This window comes from Dendroctonus ponderosae, unplaced genomic scaffold (assembly GCF_020466585.1).
Source record: "Dendroctonus ponderosae isolate FM_Combo_2020 unplaced genomic scaffold, Dpon_F_20191213v2 Dpon_F_20191213_1, whole genome shotgun sequence".
NCBI lineage: Eukaryota > Metazoa > Arthropoda > Insecta > Coleoptera > Curculionidae > Dendroctonus > Dendroctonus ponderosae.
The window spans coordinates 43,024,568-43,041,042 of NW_026017110.1; the positions used below are offsets into that span (position 1 = coordinate 43,024,568).

General features: G+C 36.3%; 2 protein-coding genes across 2 annotated transcripts in view; one reads left to right on the top strand and one right to left on the bottom strand.

Annotated features, from left to right (window-relative positions):
• The window catches only part of LOC109537724 (protein S-acyltransferase 24), a gene marked incomplete in the record, with an annotated part of 11,317 nt that extends 4,265 nt beyond the window's left edge, over window positions 1-7,052 (bottom strand). Inside the window, 5 exon segments of the mRNA XM_048660458.1 lie at window positions 1-29; window positions 83-414; window positions 662-870; window positions 6,336-6,536; window positions 6,594-7,052. Coding sequence (XP_048516415.1) covers window positions 1-29; window positions 83-414; window positions 662-870; window positions 6,336-6,442 — 677 coding nt within the window.
• A 2,621-nt stretch (window positions 7,053-9,673) lies between these two features.
• Window positions 9,674-16,224, top strand: LOC109537726 (juvenile hormone acid O-methyltransferase). Its single transcript, XM_019904587.2, has 4 exons — window positions 9,674-9,960; window positions 12,594-13,159; window positions 15,575-15,849; window positions 15,902-16,224. The coding sequence occupies exons 2-4, from the start codon at window positions 12,792-12,794 to the stop codon at window positions 16,105-16,107; spliced, it is 849 nt and encodes a 282-aa protein (XP_019760146.2). The 5' UTR covers window positions 9,674-9,960; window positions 12,594-12,791; the 3' UTR covers window positions 16,108-16,224.
• The last annotated feature ends 251 nt before the right edge of the window (window positions 16,225-16,475 follow it).

Genomic DNA, 16,475 nt, shown 5'->3' on the forward strand with positions numbered 1-16,475 from the left:
TTGTCCTTCGGATTCAAATCAACGTTGCTCTAAAACACCCCTCAAATTAGTCGTAAGAGTCTTCCAAACAGCTGCAACTTGCCTTAAAGCAAAAAAAACCAACGCACTCGGCACTACCGGAAAGGCAGGCCAGATGTAACGGGGTTGACCCGAAATTGTCACGTTTTTGCATGTCTGCCCCAGCATTGACCAACAGTGGAATAATGTCCGCGTGTCCTTTGTGGGCCGCCCAATGCATCGCCGTGTCCCCATTGATGTCCACCAGGTGGTGGGAGGCGCCCATCCCTAGCAAGTAAGCGGCGGTGGCTATTTTGCCGAACATACAAGCGGTCATAAGGGGTGTAAGTCCTTTGAAATCCGCACAGTTTACTGGTACTCCTGCTTGTAGAAGGAGTTGCACTATCTTTGTGTGACCTGCGTCAAAAAATCAATACATTTATAGGAATTCTGCTCATTATAATAAATGTATTCAATTCAATTCGGCACTAACTCGTAAGAGGAATTAAAAGTTATTTAACTTTAATTTATTGTTAAGGTAACATTTAATCCAGAATTCACCGACGAAGAAAAAATCGGTGTGTATCCATAAATAAGAGAGTAACAAGTAGAGTCAATTTTATAATAACCAAATAATGAAGGGCAAGACATAATCGCTGCTTACCTTTCCTACATGCCCAATGGATTGGCCTGGGACCTTGGGTGCCCAAACAGTTTTGATCATAAGGCGCCCCACTGTCGATAATCAGCCGCATTAAGTCCACGTTGCCGTCCAGAGCCACCCAATGAGCGGGCGTGTACCCCCACTCATCCTTCGCACAGAGCACTTCCACGCCATACTCCACCACATACGCCTCCACTTCGACGGTGGCTCTAAAACGAACTTTGTAACAGCTTGTACACAGCGTTGTCAGCACTGTTACGTTTGTAACAGATTTAGTATTAGGGGCAACTATTTATTCTGTCTAAAAACTCTATCTAGATTTAATTAAATCAGAATGAATATTGCATTATTTCTTTACGACAAAGTGCGTGCATTTTATTAATGAAGAAAGTTCAGATTTTAAGTGATCTTCAGTTGATTATAATCAAGCTTTTGCCCTATTTGCTTCAGAAATTAGGAAAACTGGAGATATTTTTTTGTATCGGGTTTAGTAGAACGTAGTTTGTTTTATGAATGGAAAACGTTTCGACTCGAGTTATAATCAGGCAACTTTGATAGCTTTTAAAAATTGCGTCTGATTTTCGTGGTGTCGTTTGCTTCAGCATTTATTTGCTATCGGACATGAGAAGAGAGAAAATTAAGTTTGAAGGCACATGTTAAGGAAAAGTTCCTTCTATAAGTAAAGAAAATTAGATTTTAGGTCAGCATTAGGCAATTTTTTACGCGCTTGCTTTACCAGGTTGTTTTCGTTGGCTGGAGTGTTCCATTTATTTCTTCAAGAACTAACAAAAGTTGCTGTTGTACCTATTTTGTTGGCCAAAGTCTGTTTTAAAAGTTTCGGAGTCTAGTGTGGAATTTCAAGGCAATTCGCCATAATATTTCAACATTGTATCTCATATTTGTGGAGGTTTAGAACTTATTCCCTCTGGAACTTGCGAAGCCAGAAAGTCAATTTTGATACATTTTCTATAGCAAAGTACCTTAATCTAGGTGAAGAAAATTAAACAATTTTTGACAAATTTGCAAAATTTCGTCTCCGTACGAGATGCTTTTTCAGGCTGGAGTTTGGCATTAATTTACAGTGGAACTAACGCAGTGAAAAAGTTATACTCTGTTGTACAAGTTTCAAGAGTTGCAGAACAGAAGTTGTGTCAGAAGTCGTCTGGCAATTTTCAAGAATTTTTTAAAATTGTGCTGTTTTTTTTTAGTGATTTTTGTAGGCCAGAGTTTAGCATTTATTTTTTCTGTAACTTGGGAAGTTGAAATGTCAATTTTAGCTGCGTTTTTGATTGCAAGATCCCTTTTAGTCGTGAACAGAGTTTAGATTTTCAGTCACCATCAGATACTTTTTGTTATTTTTGAAATTTGTCTGCAGGTCGTATAGTTTCATGTTAATTTGCTTAGAAAGTTGCCAAGTTAGGGTCACTTTTGCATCAAGTTTGTATGGTAGAGAATGTTCGACAAGTTGCAAGCGTTATTCTTTTCAGTCATATTCAGGAAATTGTCAAGAATTTTTAAAAATCGTGTCTGGTTGTTGTACGCCGAAGTTTAGCACTTATTTCTTTTGCGAATTGAGAAGTTGAAAAAGCAATTTACGATGCGTTTTTGGGAGCAAAGCTTCTTCTTTTCACGAACAAAGTCTGTGAACAAGTTATCATCAGGCGATTTTTGAAAATTTTGCAAAATTGCGTTTGGTTTACGAGGAAATTACGTTTTTGCAGGAAGGAATTTAGAACTTATTTATTCAAGAATCAAAAATGTTATAGAGCTGCTGTTGTATGTATTTTGCAGAGCAAAGTATTCGTAAAAAAAATACGTCTGTCTTGCGTGGTTTTTTCATGCAGGCTGGAGTTTGACATTTGTTTATTCAAGAACTAACAAACCAAGAGAGCTTTTGTTGTAAGTTTTTTGCAGGGAAAACTGTGCTTAAAAATTGTAAAAGCTTCAGTTCTTTGTGTCATCATGTGGAAATTTCTAAGAATTTTTCAAAATTGCGGCAGATTTTCTCGGGAGTTTTTCCAAGTTACAGTTTAAAATATATTTCCTCTAAAAATTGCATCAGAAGAGTGTGAAAGTCAATTTTAATGCATTTTGTATATCAAAGTTTCTTACTCTCACACTTCACATTTACAAGTGAAGAAAAAATTGGCAAACATTTGCAAAATTAAATGTGATTTTTTTTCATGCTGAAATTTGACAATTTATTTATTCAAAAACTGACGCACTAAGACTGAACTTCATTGACACAATTGCATTTATTTTGTTGTTGCAACAATTTTCAAAGTTGTTGAACAACGTTGCACTTTTCAGTCATCATCAAGTAGTTACCAATATTTTTGAAATTTGACTGCAGGTTGTGGTTTCACGTTAATTTGCTTAGAAAGTTGCAAAATAATAGTCACTTTTGCATCAAGTTTGTATGGTAAAGTATGTTCCACAAGTTCCAAAGGTTTCTCTTGTCAGTCATCTTCAGGAAATTTTCAAGATTTTTTAAAACTTGTGTCTGGTTTTTGTACGTCGGAGTTTAGCATTTCTTTCTTTTGCAAATTGAGAATTTTAAAATTCAATTTTGGATGCGTTTTTGGCAGCAAAATCTCTTCTTTTTGTGAACAAAGTTGGTGAAAATCTTATCATCAGGCAATTTATGACAATTTTTCAAAATTGCGCTTGGTTTACGAGGATCTTTTAGCAGACCGGAGTTTTGAATTGATTTACTCAAGAATAAAAAGTGTTATGCTGTTGTATGTATTTTGCAGGGCAAAGACTTAATGAAAAGTTCTAAAAGCTGCGATTTTTGCTGGCTTTCGAAGTTTTTTATTGCAGGCTGGAGTTTGACATTTGTTTATTCAAGAACTAACAAACCCAGTGAGCTTTTGTTGTACGTTTTTCTGCAGGGCAAACTCTGCTTAAAAAGCTGTCAAAGCTTATGTTATTTGTGTCATTATTTGGAAATTTCTAAGAATTTTCAAAATTGCGTCAGATTTTCCTGAGAGTTTTTTCAAGTTAGAGCTTAAAATATATTTCCCCTAAAAATTGCATCAGAAAAGTGTGAAAGTCAATTTTAATGCATTTTGTATATCAAAGTTTCTTATGCGTACACTTCACACTTAAGTGAAGAAAAAATTGACAAACATTTGCAAAATTAAATATGATTTTTTCATGCTGAAATTTGACACTTTATTTATTCAAGAACTAACGCACTAAGATAGTGTCACGGTTGCATTTATTTTGTACGGTAAAGTCTGTCTAAGAAATTAAAAATTTTGATTTTCGATCAAGTCAGGCAATTTTCAAGTTTTTTTCAAAGTTGCATGCATGCCGTAGTTTCGCATTAATTTGTTCAAAAAGTGGCAACGTTAGACAGTCACTTTTGCCTCAAATTTGTCGGGAAATGTCTATTTACATAAGTTTAAAATTGCATTGCAATGCATTTTTGAGCGCAAAGTTCTAGCTATTAGAAAACAAAGTTTGAGTTTTCAGTCATCAACCGGCAATTTTTGACAATTTTGAAAAATGCGTTTGATTGGAGAGGTTGTTTTTGCATGCAGTTTGTAGAGTCAAGTCTATTTTACAATCGTACAAGTTAAAAGTTTCGATTCTCTGTCATCATTAGGAGTTTTTCAAATATTTTGAACAGCGGCATGTGGTATTCGCGGATATTTAAGCGGGTAGTAAATTCACACTTATTCGCTTAGGAAGTTGCAACGTTAGAGTCACTTTGGCATCCAGTTTGTAAGCCAAACTCTGTTCGATCTGTTCAAAATGTTTATATTTTCAGTCTTCCTCAGACCATTTTCAAGGATTTTCCAAAATCGTGATTGATTTTTTTAGCCGGAGATTAGGACCTATTTCTCGTATAACTTGAGAAACTGAAAAGTTAATTTTGGCTTCGTTTTTTGAAGAAAAATTTCCTTCTACTAGTGAACAAAATTTCGATTTTCAGTTATAATCAGGCAATTTTCTATAATTTTTCAAAGTTACATTCAGGTTGCAGTTTGACATGAATTTGCACTGAAAGTTGCTGAGTTGGAGAGTTACTATTACATCAAGTTGGTAGGGCAAAGACGTTCCCCTTTTCAATCAGCCTCAGACAATTTTCATTAATTTCCCAAAATTGTGTGTGGTTTTCGCGGTTGTTTTTGTATGCCGGAATTTAACATTTATTTGTTTTGTAACGGGGGACGCTGCAAAGTCCATTTTTGATGTGTTTTTTTCATGCAGGTCGCAGTTTTATATAAATCTGGTGAATAACTTGCAAAGTTAGAGAGTCACTTTTACTTCCGGTTCACCCAGCAAAGTATGCTCTATAAGTACAATACGTTTCTCTGTTCATCTTCTGGCAATTTTCAGAAATTTGTAAAGATTGTGTCTGATTTTTGTAGGCCGAAGTTTATCAAATCAAATCAATCAAATCAAAATATGCTTTATTGCCACGGAAAAAATCACAAATTTTATGGGCAAAGCGAGTAAAAACACAAATGCAAAGTCCCTTTTAATATTGAACAAAGTTTTGACTTTGTGGGGACTTTTCCGTCCGCATCAGGTAATTTTTGCATATTTTTGAAAATTGTCTGCAAGTCGTTTTAATTGGCTTAGAAGGTTGCAAAGTAAGAGTCACTTTTGCATCAAGTTTGTATGTTAAAGGATGTTCGACAAGTTCCAAATCTTTCTCTTTTCATTCAGTCAATCATCATCAGGCAATTTTCAAGAATTTTTAAAACTTGTGTCTGGATTTTGTACGTCGGAGTTTTTTGACAATTTTGCAAAATTGCGTTTTATTTACGAGGATTATTGAAGAATCAAAGAGGTTAGAGAGCAGCTTGTTGTATGCATTTTGTAGGGTCAACTCTATTTTACATTAGTAGAAGTTAAAAGATCGATTAGGTATCTGTCATCATCAGGCAATTTTCAGATATTTTGAAAAGTTGCATGTGATTTCCGTGGATATTTAAGCAGGTTGTGGTTTCAAATTTTTTGCTCATGAAGCTGTAAAGATAAAAATTCCCTTTCCTATAAACTTCGTAACGCAAGATGTGCTCTAGAAATGGAAAACGCTTCGATTTTGACCCTTCCTAAAAGAAATTTCAGAAATTTTTAAGAATTTTGTTTGTGTTTTGCGCTTGTTTATGCAGACTGCAATGTGAAAGTTATTTCCTCAGAATCTAGTCAAGTTGGTGATTAACTGTGGTATGAATTTTTAGATTTTGAGTAATCATCAGGTTATTTTTAAGATTTTTGAATTTGCCATAGAATTTTGTGCTTGTTTATGCAGGTGTTAGTTTTGCATTTATTTTCTCAGAAACCAGTTAAAGTGGAGAATCATTTTTTGTTGTATTTTTGCAGTCTAAGGTGCGTTCTAGATATGAAAAAGTTATGATTTTGTGAGCCATTATCAGACATTTTTTGAGAAGCTTTTTAATGTTCCAGGGGTTTTGTCGATTAGGCTCTACTAAAAAACGCCACGTTTTACCCACAGCTCTTGTTTACCTCAGCCTACGCACTTTGTCAACAATTTATTCCTGCATTAATTGCAACTAATTAAACGGTCAAACCAAATGTAATTCAAATACGAGAATACTCATTCTGTTTCGAGAATTTTCTATAATTTATTTGCAAAAAACAGGCTCTGCTGACAATGCTGTTCGTCCATTAATGGGTAATTCGTCCACCTTACCCCATCTTAAGCAAGTCAAAGATGTCCTTGTTGATCTGTTCTGCGATGTGTGCATTCTCCGGGTCATCTTCTTCGGAGACGGAAGGGTCTTCAGCGTCAGCTGCCATGTCACATGAAGTTTCTGGAGGCAAAGCCCAAATGTTTCGGGCGATGCCAGGACTGGGATGTATCTTGTAATGAGACGTAGTGACTGGAAAAACACTAACCGGGAATAAAATTACACTAGCAGCTTACACTGCGTTGTTTGGGAATACGGACGGAAATGAGGGCTCTCGTGTCTTGTTATTGATCCGGCTGGCGCATGCCTTTTGGAGTCCCGTTCATGAGCGGACCCTCTATTTCCTTTTAAAGGCGATCTTCTCAATTGCTTAATGATGGAAACCAGTTACTTAGTTAATCTATGATGGAAACGCACTTAGATTTCCTACGATTTTGGAGAACTGGCACTATTCAACAAACTTTTAAGTCGGTTTCCTCGTGAAATCTGTACCTGATTTGCATCTGCTTTTTACCGAATTGTAGCTGAGTTCTTCACAAATGAATCCGAATTATTGTCCTTCTTGATAGATGAAATGCGTCAATCCATACAGGGTCGGAAATAATTTTCTTCTTCGGTTTTTAGACGCAGGTTTCAGATGTCGGCAGTGCGGAACTACAGCCGAATGATGCAGGAAGAGTCCGTTTTTTGAAGCCTTCCACAATCCTCACATTTCAGCGAGCCTAATAAAGCGACTATTTCGAAAATTGAAAACACCAAGGAAAGCAAATATTTTGGGATTACAAAACCAGATTTCGTCAGCCAAAAATTTGTAAATACGTTGAAACTACCACCAAATTACATCGGAAATTACCGTTTTTCAACTTTCAATTTTTCAAAAATCAATTTTTGTTAGATATAATGAATTAGAAACCCGCGAGACCCTTTCACGTTGCAACGGGCCGATTAAAGCGATGATTTTGAGATAAAAAAAAATCGAAGAAAGTGTAGAGTTTGAGGAAAGTTTACTAAAGTGCGGGAGCTACAGGCTAATACGTCCGGAAAGTTGATTTTTCGGAACCGTCCAGGCTCTTCCAGAAGAAATTAGGAATTCTGAGCTATCAAACTTAATCTTCGTATACGGATATTTTGTAAAAACGCCGAAACAACGACTAGATTTACCTGGGGAAGTTTGATTTTTGAAACCATCACCGCACTTTTTATATTGGCACCAGCTCCATGCAGGTCCGATCCAGAAATTTTCGAAAACTGAAGAAACTGGAAGTTTTGAGTTATCAAATATAATCTTCAAATGCCGAAATTTTGTAAAGAGACTGAAACAGCGGCTGGATTTAACTGGGAAAGTTTTTTTTTTGAAACGCTCCACACCCTTCACTTTGGCATGAGCTCGATGAAGGTCCGATTCAGAAATTTCCGAAAACTGAAGAAACTGGAAATTTTGAGCTTTTAAACGTAATCTTCATATGCGGAAATTTTGTAAACAGACTGAAACAGCGGCTAGATTTAACTGGGAAAGTTTGTTTTTTGGAAAGCTGCACACTCTTCACGTTGGCACGAGCTCAATGCAGGTCCGAATTAAGTGGAAGTTTATTTTTTGAAACCTCCTCGCTGTTTAAATTGGCGCCATCCCAATAAATTTCCGATTTGAAAATTAAAAAAACAAGAAAGAAGGGAGACATTTTAAGCTTTCGAACGTAGTTTTCAAATGCCCGGAATGTGTACACTAAAACTATGATCGGATTTGACCAATACAGTTTGTTTCTTGAAACCTTCCACACTCTTCCCCTTGGCAAGAGCTCATGTAGGGTACAAACTCTCCACATTCTCCCTTGGTCGGCCTAAAAGCCCCTAAAACTGACCAGTTTCTAACGAATGTGGCTCCTACTACATAGAAGCACGCCTAAGTGACGGCTCTAACGAACCAACATGTCTCAAATAGGCAAATTTAATTTCCCAACATTTAAAACATAATTTTGTTAAAGGCTAAAATGCGCAATTTTGTCCTAATTAACCAACCTGCTAACACATCGAACTTGTGTAACACCCTGCATACAACTAACAGCTCAAGTTTTACTGATGACATTCTCAACAATGAGAAAACGAGTAGATGGAAATTTGAAGAAAAAATTAAAGTATGCAAAACTTTTCTTAAAAATTAGCACATTAGAGAACAAGCAAAGTTCTAAATACATCTACAAAATAAATCATAGGGTATTTGCGGTGTTTCTAACTCTTTAGCTGAAAAACCGTTGAAACATTGCGCAAAAAAAACATTATCTGAAGTTTTCTAAAGCTCTGCTGCTCATCTATCTGTAAAATAAACGTTCAGAATTCCTATAAGATCTGATAATGAAATCGCTTTGACGCATGGCGTTTGTACAATCGTCCAAGAATCCAAAATGTGTAATAAACACTCAGGTTTTTAACCTACGAAAAAGGTCGTTGCCTCAAAGTAAACCCGTTCTTGAATGGCCTTCGCATTAGAGCACGGCTTGCGCTTCTAACCCGAAGAATAGAAGCTAGAGGTATGTGGAAACTGACCTACCGCTTTGGGTTTCTCATTGACTCAGGATGCTCACTTTGGAAGCAGATCTTAAATATATTTTTTATTTAAAATCTGCCACTTTTTGCACCGAATGCATGATTATAAAAAGCACTTTTAACAGCTTGGCTCACAGTATGCAAAAAAGTAAGAATTTTAATAAAGTTTTTCCACTGTTTGGTACTTTTCAGAATGCATTTATAATTAATTATCGTTTTCATTTGGAAAATATATGCTACAGAGAAAAAATTATGCTTTCCATAAACAACAAACATAATAAAAATTATCGACGGACCGTCGTCGTTCGAAGACGCAACTTTTCGGCCCAAAAACGACAATTTTCAAATAAAGCAAAGCAGATGAATCTGAAAGAATGCACTGACCAAAGGTCCCATTTACCCGCGATGCAAGTGTAATGACAGCAAACGAGAAAATCGAGACCAATGAAAAAAGCAAAGCGAATCTCGTTTTGTTGCGCCGAAAACCTGACCCATGGCAAACTCTTTTGGTTGCCGAAAATTATCTTCCTTTTTCAACACGGGGTATATGACCGAACAAACGAGCACCAAAGTGTGGAGCTTGCAGATCAACTCTGAATGGTTTCCATTCCAGCGAAGCCACATCCAGCTTTTCCAGCCGGCCAACCTGAAAACAATCTTAGACATCACGAAATACAGCAACTCCACCGGAAACTTCTTGGGTGCTACATTATTGCCCATTACAGCAAACTTCTTCCATTTCTCAAAACTCTTTCATTCTTCAGGGCAAAATTTGGGATCCTTACGCATATATATGTTGTATGGGTCAGTGTATGACGAAAACTGCGCTTAACCATCTTCAAATCCACGAAGAAAATCATCCAAATCGAGAAAATCGCTTCCAGCAAAATCTTCACTCATATGCAAGAAAATTTGGAGAAAAACACTGAATGGTACTGTGACGCGCGGGAAGTGCGGGTGAAAGGTGACGATTTTTAAATAACAATAAATAGCAGAGATATTTTTTCTTTATTGCTATTTTCGGAGGGTCATTGTTAAGGTTCTGACGAGCAGTGGTTCTCAAACAGTTTCAGCCACGTTCATTAGGTAAGTAAATTTACCAGTAAACACGTTCTGATGATAGACTTAAAAAATTCAGTCAATCAAACCGTGCGCCTTCTTGCTTCGCACACCATCTTTCATATAAATTTATCCAGACTTTTTTTATCATTAAGTCCCACTGATTCCCTCTTTCAGAAAACGTGATAATCACTCGAAAAAGACGTACATTACACGTCAAAGTCAACAGATTTTTCACATCACATTGGCATTAGTGACATGAGCGAAATGACATATGTGAGCGACGTACATCACCGTACGTCATCGACGTCAAAACCCTTCGAAATGTCAATTCTTGTAACTGGTCTTGTCTTAAAATCTATTAAACAAACTTGAATCATATCTTATGGTTACAGTAATAAAATAAGCCCTGTCAAGGATAGAAATAGATAGAAAGGAAATCAAGCAATGTAAATGTATATTAATATAAATATATTAAGAACGACAAATCACATTCAAGCATCATTACAGATTGTAAATAGCAGTATTTTCACTTTTTGAGTTCTTTTCTAGTTTATATGTGCAAATTTTGAGTAAATAGAAATGCTTTCTTCGTGGTGGAATATCGTGGATGGTTACAATATCATATAAAAGCCATTCGCTTTTAGAACGTTTCTGAGACAAAGAAGCGACGTAGATTAAACGTGAATTGAATTGAGTGAATAAATCTCACGTCTGAACGACATGAGTTTGTCTCATATATACAACCTGAGCTTAGTGACTAAAAAAGACGTGACATCTACGTCATTTTCACGTATGCATTGCGTCAATAAGACGTTAGACTTGCGTTAATGCAGACTGCAGGTAGTATTTAACGAGATATTATGTTAACTTCGGCTTTTCTATGTGACCAAGTCAGTTTTACGTAATAAATCATTTGTATATATTTACACAAAAAGGCGATTTAATTGCATTTAAATGTCATTTTCATTATGACGTTGGTTCTTTGCTTCATTCCACGTAGATAAGACGTCAGTTGATAACTATGTCAAAATGGGACCAAAAATCGACATCATACTTGTGGTCGTCTGGGCTATCACCATAAACATATTTGAGATTCTTCCAATTCTACTGGATAATTTATAACACGTATAAAGCTTGCACATGCAAGAAACTTGTATTAATTTACGCAACTGTTCCAAATGACTGTAAAATATTTTCGATAATGCATGGATTAATTTCATTATATCTCTTGTTAAAGCCACTTTGAAAGAAAAAATAGACGTTTAATCCACGTCTATTTTTGGTCACATTGTGATATGATCACCAACATAACGTCTAATCAACGTAAATGATAGCATGCGAACAAACTCTAAAGACGTTCTTCAAGTTTTCACCCTCAAAACCCCATTTGATACAATTGATTTATTAGTGAAAGCTGGCTTTTACATTATTAATGAATATTAGTGAATTTCCACCACATTTTTCAAGAAATCGAGATAAAACTTGGCATCGGAAAACAGTTTGGTTTCTCTCAGGAGCCTCTTGACAGACGCCGAATCATTCGCCTTCGCCAACGCACGCGCTTTCAATAAGCCACTGTTTTTGCAAGCAACTTTTCGAAATACGAATAAATCTTGAACTTTATTCTGAACGCCAAAGTTAGCTGAATCTCGTATACAAATAACTCTCTAATCCCTAATTAGTATGTCGTTAGCACGGTGCTTTTAGTTATTTAGCTCATGTCGTATAGACGTCATAAAGACGTGGTACTTGGGCACGGTAGTGATGTCGTTTGGTTGGTTGCCTGCGGAACCAGATCGGACAAAAATAATTTAAAATCGTCCTCAAAGCGATCGTTTCACCGTAGAACTTCTAAAGTATTTTTTTTCTGCTTATCTACATTTTGCCGTATACTAAAATACATCTGTTCTGCAAACTATGCCGACATATCGCACTTTTCGATTGCATAACATTTTGGTGAGCTTGCCAATTCTTCTTATTGACGGCTCTTGGACATACCAAATTTTTACGTTACCCAATATGACGTGGAAATCACCAGATTTAATACCGGCTAAGTTGCTTAGTTGCTCAGATATTGCTCTTATTAAAATAGGCGTAAGTGCAGTTTTTGAAATGCGCCAACGTCAGGGCTGGTTCCGAGCCTTTTGGCTGTCATCACCTGGATTCAGCCTGAAATTTGCTATTCCAAAACCTGCACTTTATAATGCCAATGTATTTACATCAGCGTGGAAACTAGTTGTACGCTAATTTCAGGCTGAACCCAGCTGATAAGAGCTAATAGGCTCGAAACCGGTCCCGGGGGTGCCTGAGGTTGGCGCATTTCAAAAACTGCCCTTGCCCATTACAAAAGCTCATGATGGCTCTGCTGATGCCGAACTTTTTTTTTATTATTCCTCTTATTGTTCTTAATACCATTTACGTAATTCATGGTGATTTGACATTCATTACCCAACATTGAAACAAACAGTTTTTCGTGTTTGCGTTCATCAACCATCATTATTTAAATGAATTACCATCAATTTTAAATAAAATTGAAATTTTGTTATCGTGATTTATCCACGATGTCCATGAACCAACAGGAGTCGAACTTCATTAAATATCGCATTTCAATTAATTAAAACTCGCCCATGCTGTTGAGAAATCATTTTCCATATTAGCATTTCAGGCTGCGTTAACGGAATTCGACGTCTCCGCATTTTGAGATTCACTGAAGGAAACCGAAGAGAGTGGCCGAAAACTAATATAAAAATCCCGCCAGTGAAAAATATTCTCTAGTTGACATTGAAGCCTCATTAAAGAGCCCAAATCGGAAGACATTTCACCTGGGGGGGGCCTATAAAGAATTTTCAGTAGTGATGAACGAGCCGAAGCTGTATTCCAAGCACAATTCGCTGCAAACAACGGACAACATCCATGTGATCGAGAATTTCCTTGGTTTCATCGATTGGACGAAGGGCGACAATCAAACTGCCATAGATCTGGGCTGTGGGGAGGGCTACACCACAGCCAACATTCTGTTGCCGAAACTGCCGCCCAGTTTGACCCGCCTGGTGGGCTGCGATATCAGCGAAAAAATGATTCGTTTTGCAAAAAAGGCCCGCAGGAATTCTCGTCTGGATTTCCGGCAATTGGACCTGATGGATGGTGAAACTTGTCGCAGAATTTCTGGACAGTTCGACCATGTGTTCTCTTTCTACTGCCTGCACTGGATTGCTGACCAAAGGTACATACAGGGTGGTTTTTTAGTGCGAAAGAAAATGTGATGTCAAGAATCATCAAATTTTGACACTTATTTATTGAATTCCATAGCCACCTTGCAAAATGTAATGACCTTTTAAAATTTTTAAATAAAATAATTTATAATTTGAAAACGGTTGATTTCACAGCTTAAAGTGTTAATGCAAATTTGTAACTTTGTAAATTGTCTATCTAATGACGTATTAATATACAGGTACTTCCCTTTGAAAAGCAAAATTTATATTGCGTTAAAAAGTTTTAGATTGAAGTCCATATTGTTAACACCCTGTACAATGTATTCATATTTTGGTTCAATAGAATTCTTAATGGATCTGTCATGATTAGAAAGACGTATTTTTTGTATCTTTAACTGCTTTTTTTCGCTTCTACAATGAATTTTTAGATACCATGTTTTTAAGCAAAATTTTACTAAAATGGCGATAATCTGCCAACGTCGCATGTAAAAAAAACAATTTGCGGTGCATATGCAGCGTCTCAAGTTCCATTCCATGAGCTAATGAAAAATGGGTAGTTCTGTTTAAAAAAACACACTTTGATCTTGCCTCACTTTTCTGAGACATATTAGACATATAGATTACATATAGATCTTGCCTCACTTTTCTGTATCATATAAAATATTTTTCAAATGTGCGCACTTTGTGCGTGAACAACTTTTATATGAAACTATTTTTCGAAAGTTCAACACCAACGGAAATCATGGACTCTAAAAATGGAAAATTCGGCGCTACGTTTTTTGAAAAAAAGCTTAAGACGCCATTTGTAAATACAGTTTTTGTTATCCTAAATGTTTTTTACAGGGTGGTCCAAAAATACGTTTCGAGCCCCAACTTATTTCTTTCAAATGGAAGCAACTGCTTTTTAGTGAAATTTCGAATTCTCTATTCTGAGTATGATTCTGGTAACATGTGCCTAAAAGTTTGGTCTGCTACTTGAATTTGAGACACCCCGTATCAATTGATATTATCTTAAAATAAGCTAGACGTTAATATCTACAACTTTCAGATTTAATATTAGATATCTTTAAATTTTAAATCAGCTATTCGGGAGTATAAAAGTTCAGACGCCCCCTGGTGGTTAAAATTATAACTACATGTCAAATAGTAATTTGACCCTTGCTTTGCTGATATTGGTTTGTCGCTGATATGGTTTACATCTGATTTTAATTTATTTTGGTTCGTTCTAATTAACTCTTGCAAGATTTTAAAGAAATAGAAACAGATCGAAAAGTGTGTCAGTATTGTTTTATGTTGTAAATGTCCTCCAACTGTCAAAAACTCCAACTAATAAATAAACAAGTCTCAACTGTCACTCGACAACGAGTCATTTGACGTTTCGCAGCGCCATCATCGATAGTTGAACTCGCGTCAAAGAATCGGGTGGCGAAAGTTCAAACAATGGAGAATTCAAAATTGAAATAAGACACAGGTGCTTCTTATTTGTAAAAAATAAGTTGGTTGTCATAACTTATTTTTCGATAAATAAGTTTTCGTATAAAGAAAATCGCTTTTTCAGATAATAATTGACCAGATCGTGCTTTTTTCGAAAAAAACGCCCCTTTGAATTGTAAATGAATTTAGACATTATTTGTCTACTTGAACTCACTCACAAGTAGATTTTTTTTCGATGATTTTGGAAACTATAGCACATACGAAAAATGTTAAATGGGCAAAGAAATGCAGTTTTGAATGCCCTACTCGAAATCAATTTTATTTCCTCAAAATTTGACACCTGTCAAGAGATGTTAAAAAACTGATTTATTGAAAATTTTTTTAAACCTTCAGTTCCGCCATTATTAGCCTCGCAGGAAAATAACAAATAAAAAAATTTTAGGAAGTTGCGTTTCAAATAAAATGACTTAAGACATTTTCCCAAATTATCTGTCATTTATGACATAAACTTGACTTGACAACTTACCTACAACTTTTCTATTCGCGCGGTCAAAACTCCAGACGCCCCCCGCTGAAATTATAACTACAAGTTAAGTAATAATTTGACACTTGTTTTGTTGACATTGGTGTCACATTGTTGTTTACATCTGATTGTGATCTCAACTGTCACTCGACAACGAGGAATTTGACGTTTCGCAGCGTCAACCGATAGTTGAACTCGCGAATATAATGTTTTCCTGTCAAATTTACATTGACGGAACTAGGAGTTCTGTCATTAAATAGATTCTTTCAAATACCTCTTGACAGCTGTCAAATTTTTGCAAGAATAAAAATGGTTTCGAGAGGAGCATTCAAAACTGCAACTCTTTATCCATTTAACTTTCTTCGTATCTGCTGTAGTTTCCAAAATCCCTGTACTAATCATCGAAAAAAAATCACCCTGTAGACGTCGACAGTGTGTATAGAGTGAACAAAAAATGTGTGCATTGCAGAAAGGCGTTTGACAACATCCGCCAACTACTGAAGCCAGGTGGAGATTTGTTGATGAGCTTCTTGGGCACCAACCCGATTTACGACGTTTACGAAAGTATGTCCAGGAATATACAATGGGCGTCTTATTTTCGCAAAGAAATGGTGTCGCCCTATCACAACTGCAAGAATGCGAAGCAAAAGGTAACAAAACTGTTGCAAGAAGCCGGGTTCCAAGACTTGCGGTGCGTCGTCGAAGACCGGCAGCACGTGTTTACCAGCTTAAAACACATGGAAAGTCAGTATTTGAGTGGTTTTTCCAATGTTCCGCAAACTTAGTGTGGTTTCAGAATCTATCATCGCGGTAGATCCAATTCTGCCAAAACTTTCACCTGAGGAAAGAGTGCAGTATATAAAGGACTTTACCAAGGAGGTGAGGAACATTTACAGCTGCAACGTTAAATGGTTTGAAAGCGGCAGCACTGAAAGCACCCCCGTGGACTATAAGCTGATTATAGTTTATGCCAGGAAACCGTCTACTTCAACTACTTATTAAATAATTTTGTTAGTCGAACTACCTGATGAGGGTGGTAAATAAAGTGCAGTGCTTCCAGTAGTATTAAGATTTTGTTGGGTTTTAACGTTGTAATAATTAAAATTGTTTTAATTTGCATTTGTTACTTTGTTGTACTTGTGTAGAAAGAGACGTGCATCCTTACAGAGTCTAGTCTAAAGTTATTAGAGAAACATTCTGGAACATCTCAGAAACGTTGCCATAATAATGATTTTTTACGCTTAAAATAGCCAACAATCTCTTTCGAATGGCATAAAGGGCAGGTTTAAGGAATCTTTCGTTTTCGATAGACATTTCTGAAAAAGTATTGATTTACATTTTTGAAAAAGTAAGTCCTGTCTGCTAAAGGC

Excerpts from the sequence above, each read along its gene's own strand:
- LOC109537726 (XM_019904587.2), top strand. The coding sequence starts at position 12,792 with ATGAACGAGCCGAAGCTGTATTCCAAGCACAATTCGCTGCAAACAACG. Across the intron at positions 13,160-15,574 it reads CACTGGATTGCTGACCAAAG|AAAGGCGTTTGACAACATCC; the intron begins GTACATACAGGG and ends TGTGCATTGCAG. Across the intron at positions 15,850-15,901 it reads CAGCTTAAAACACATGGAAA|AATCTATCATCGCGGTAGAT; the intron begins GTCAGTATTTGA and ends GTGTGGTTTCAG.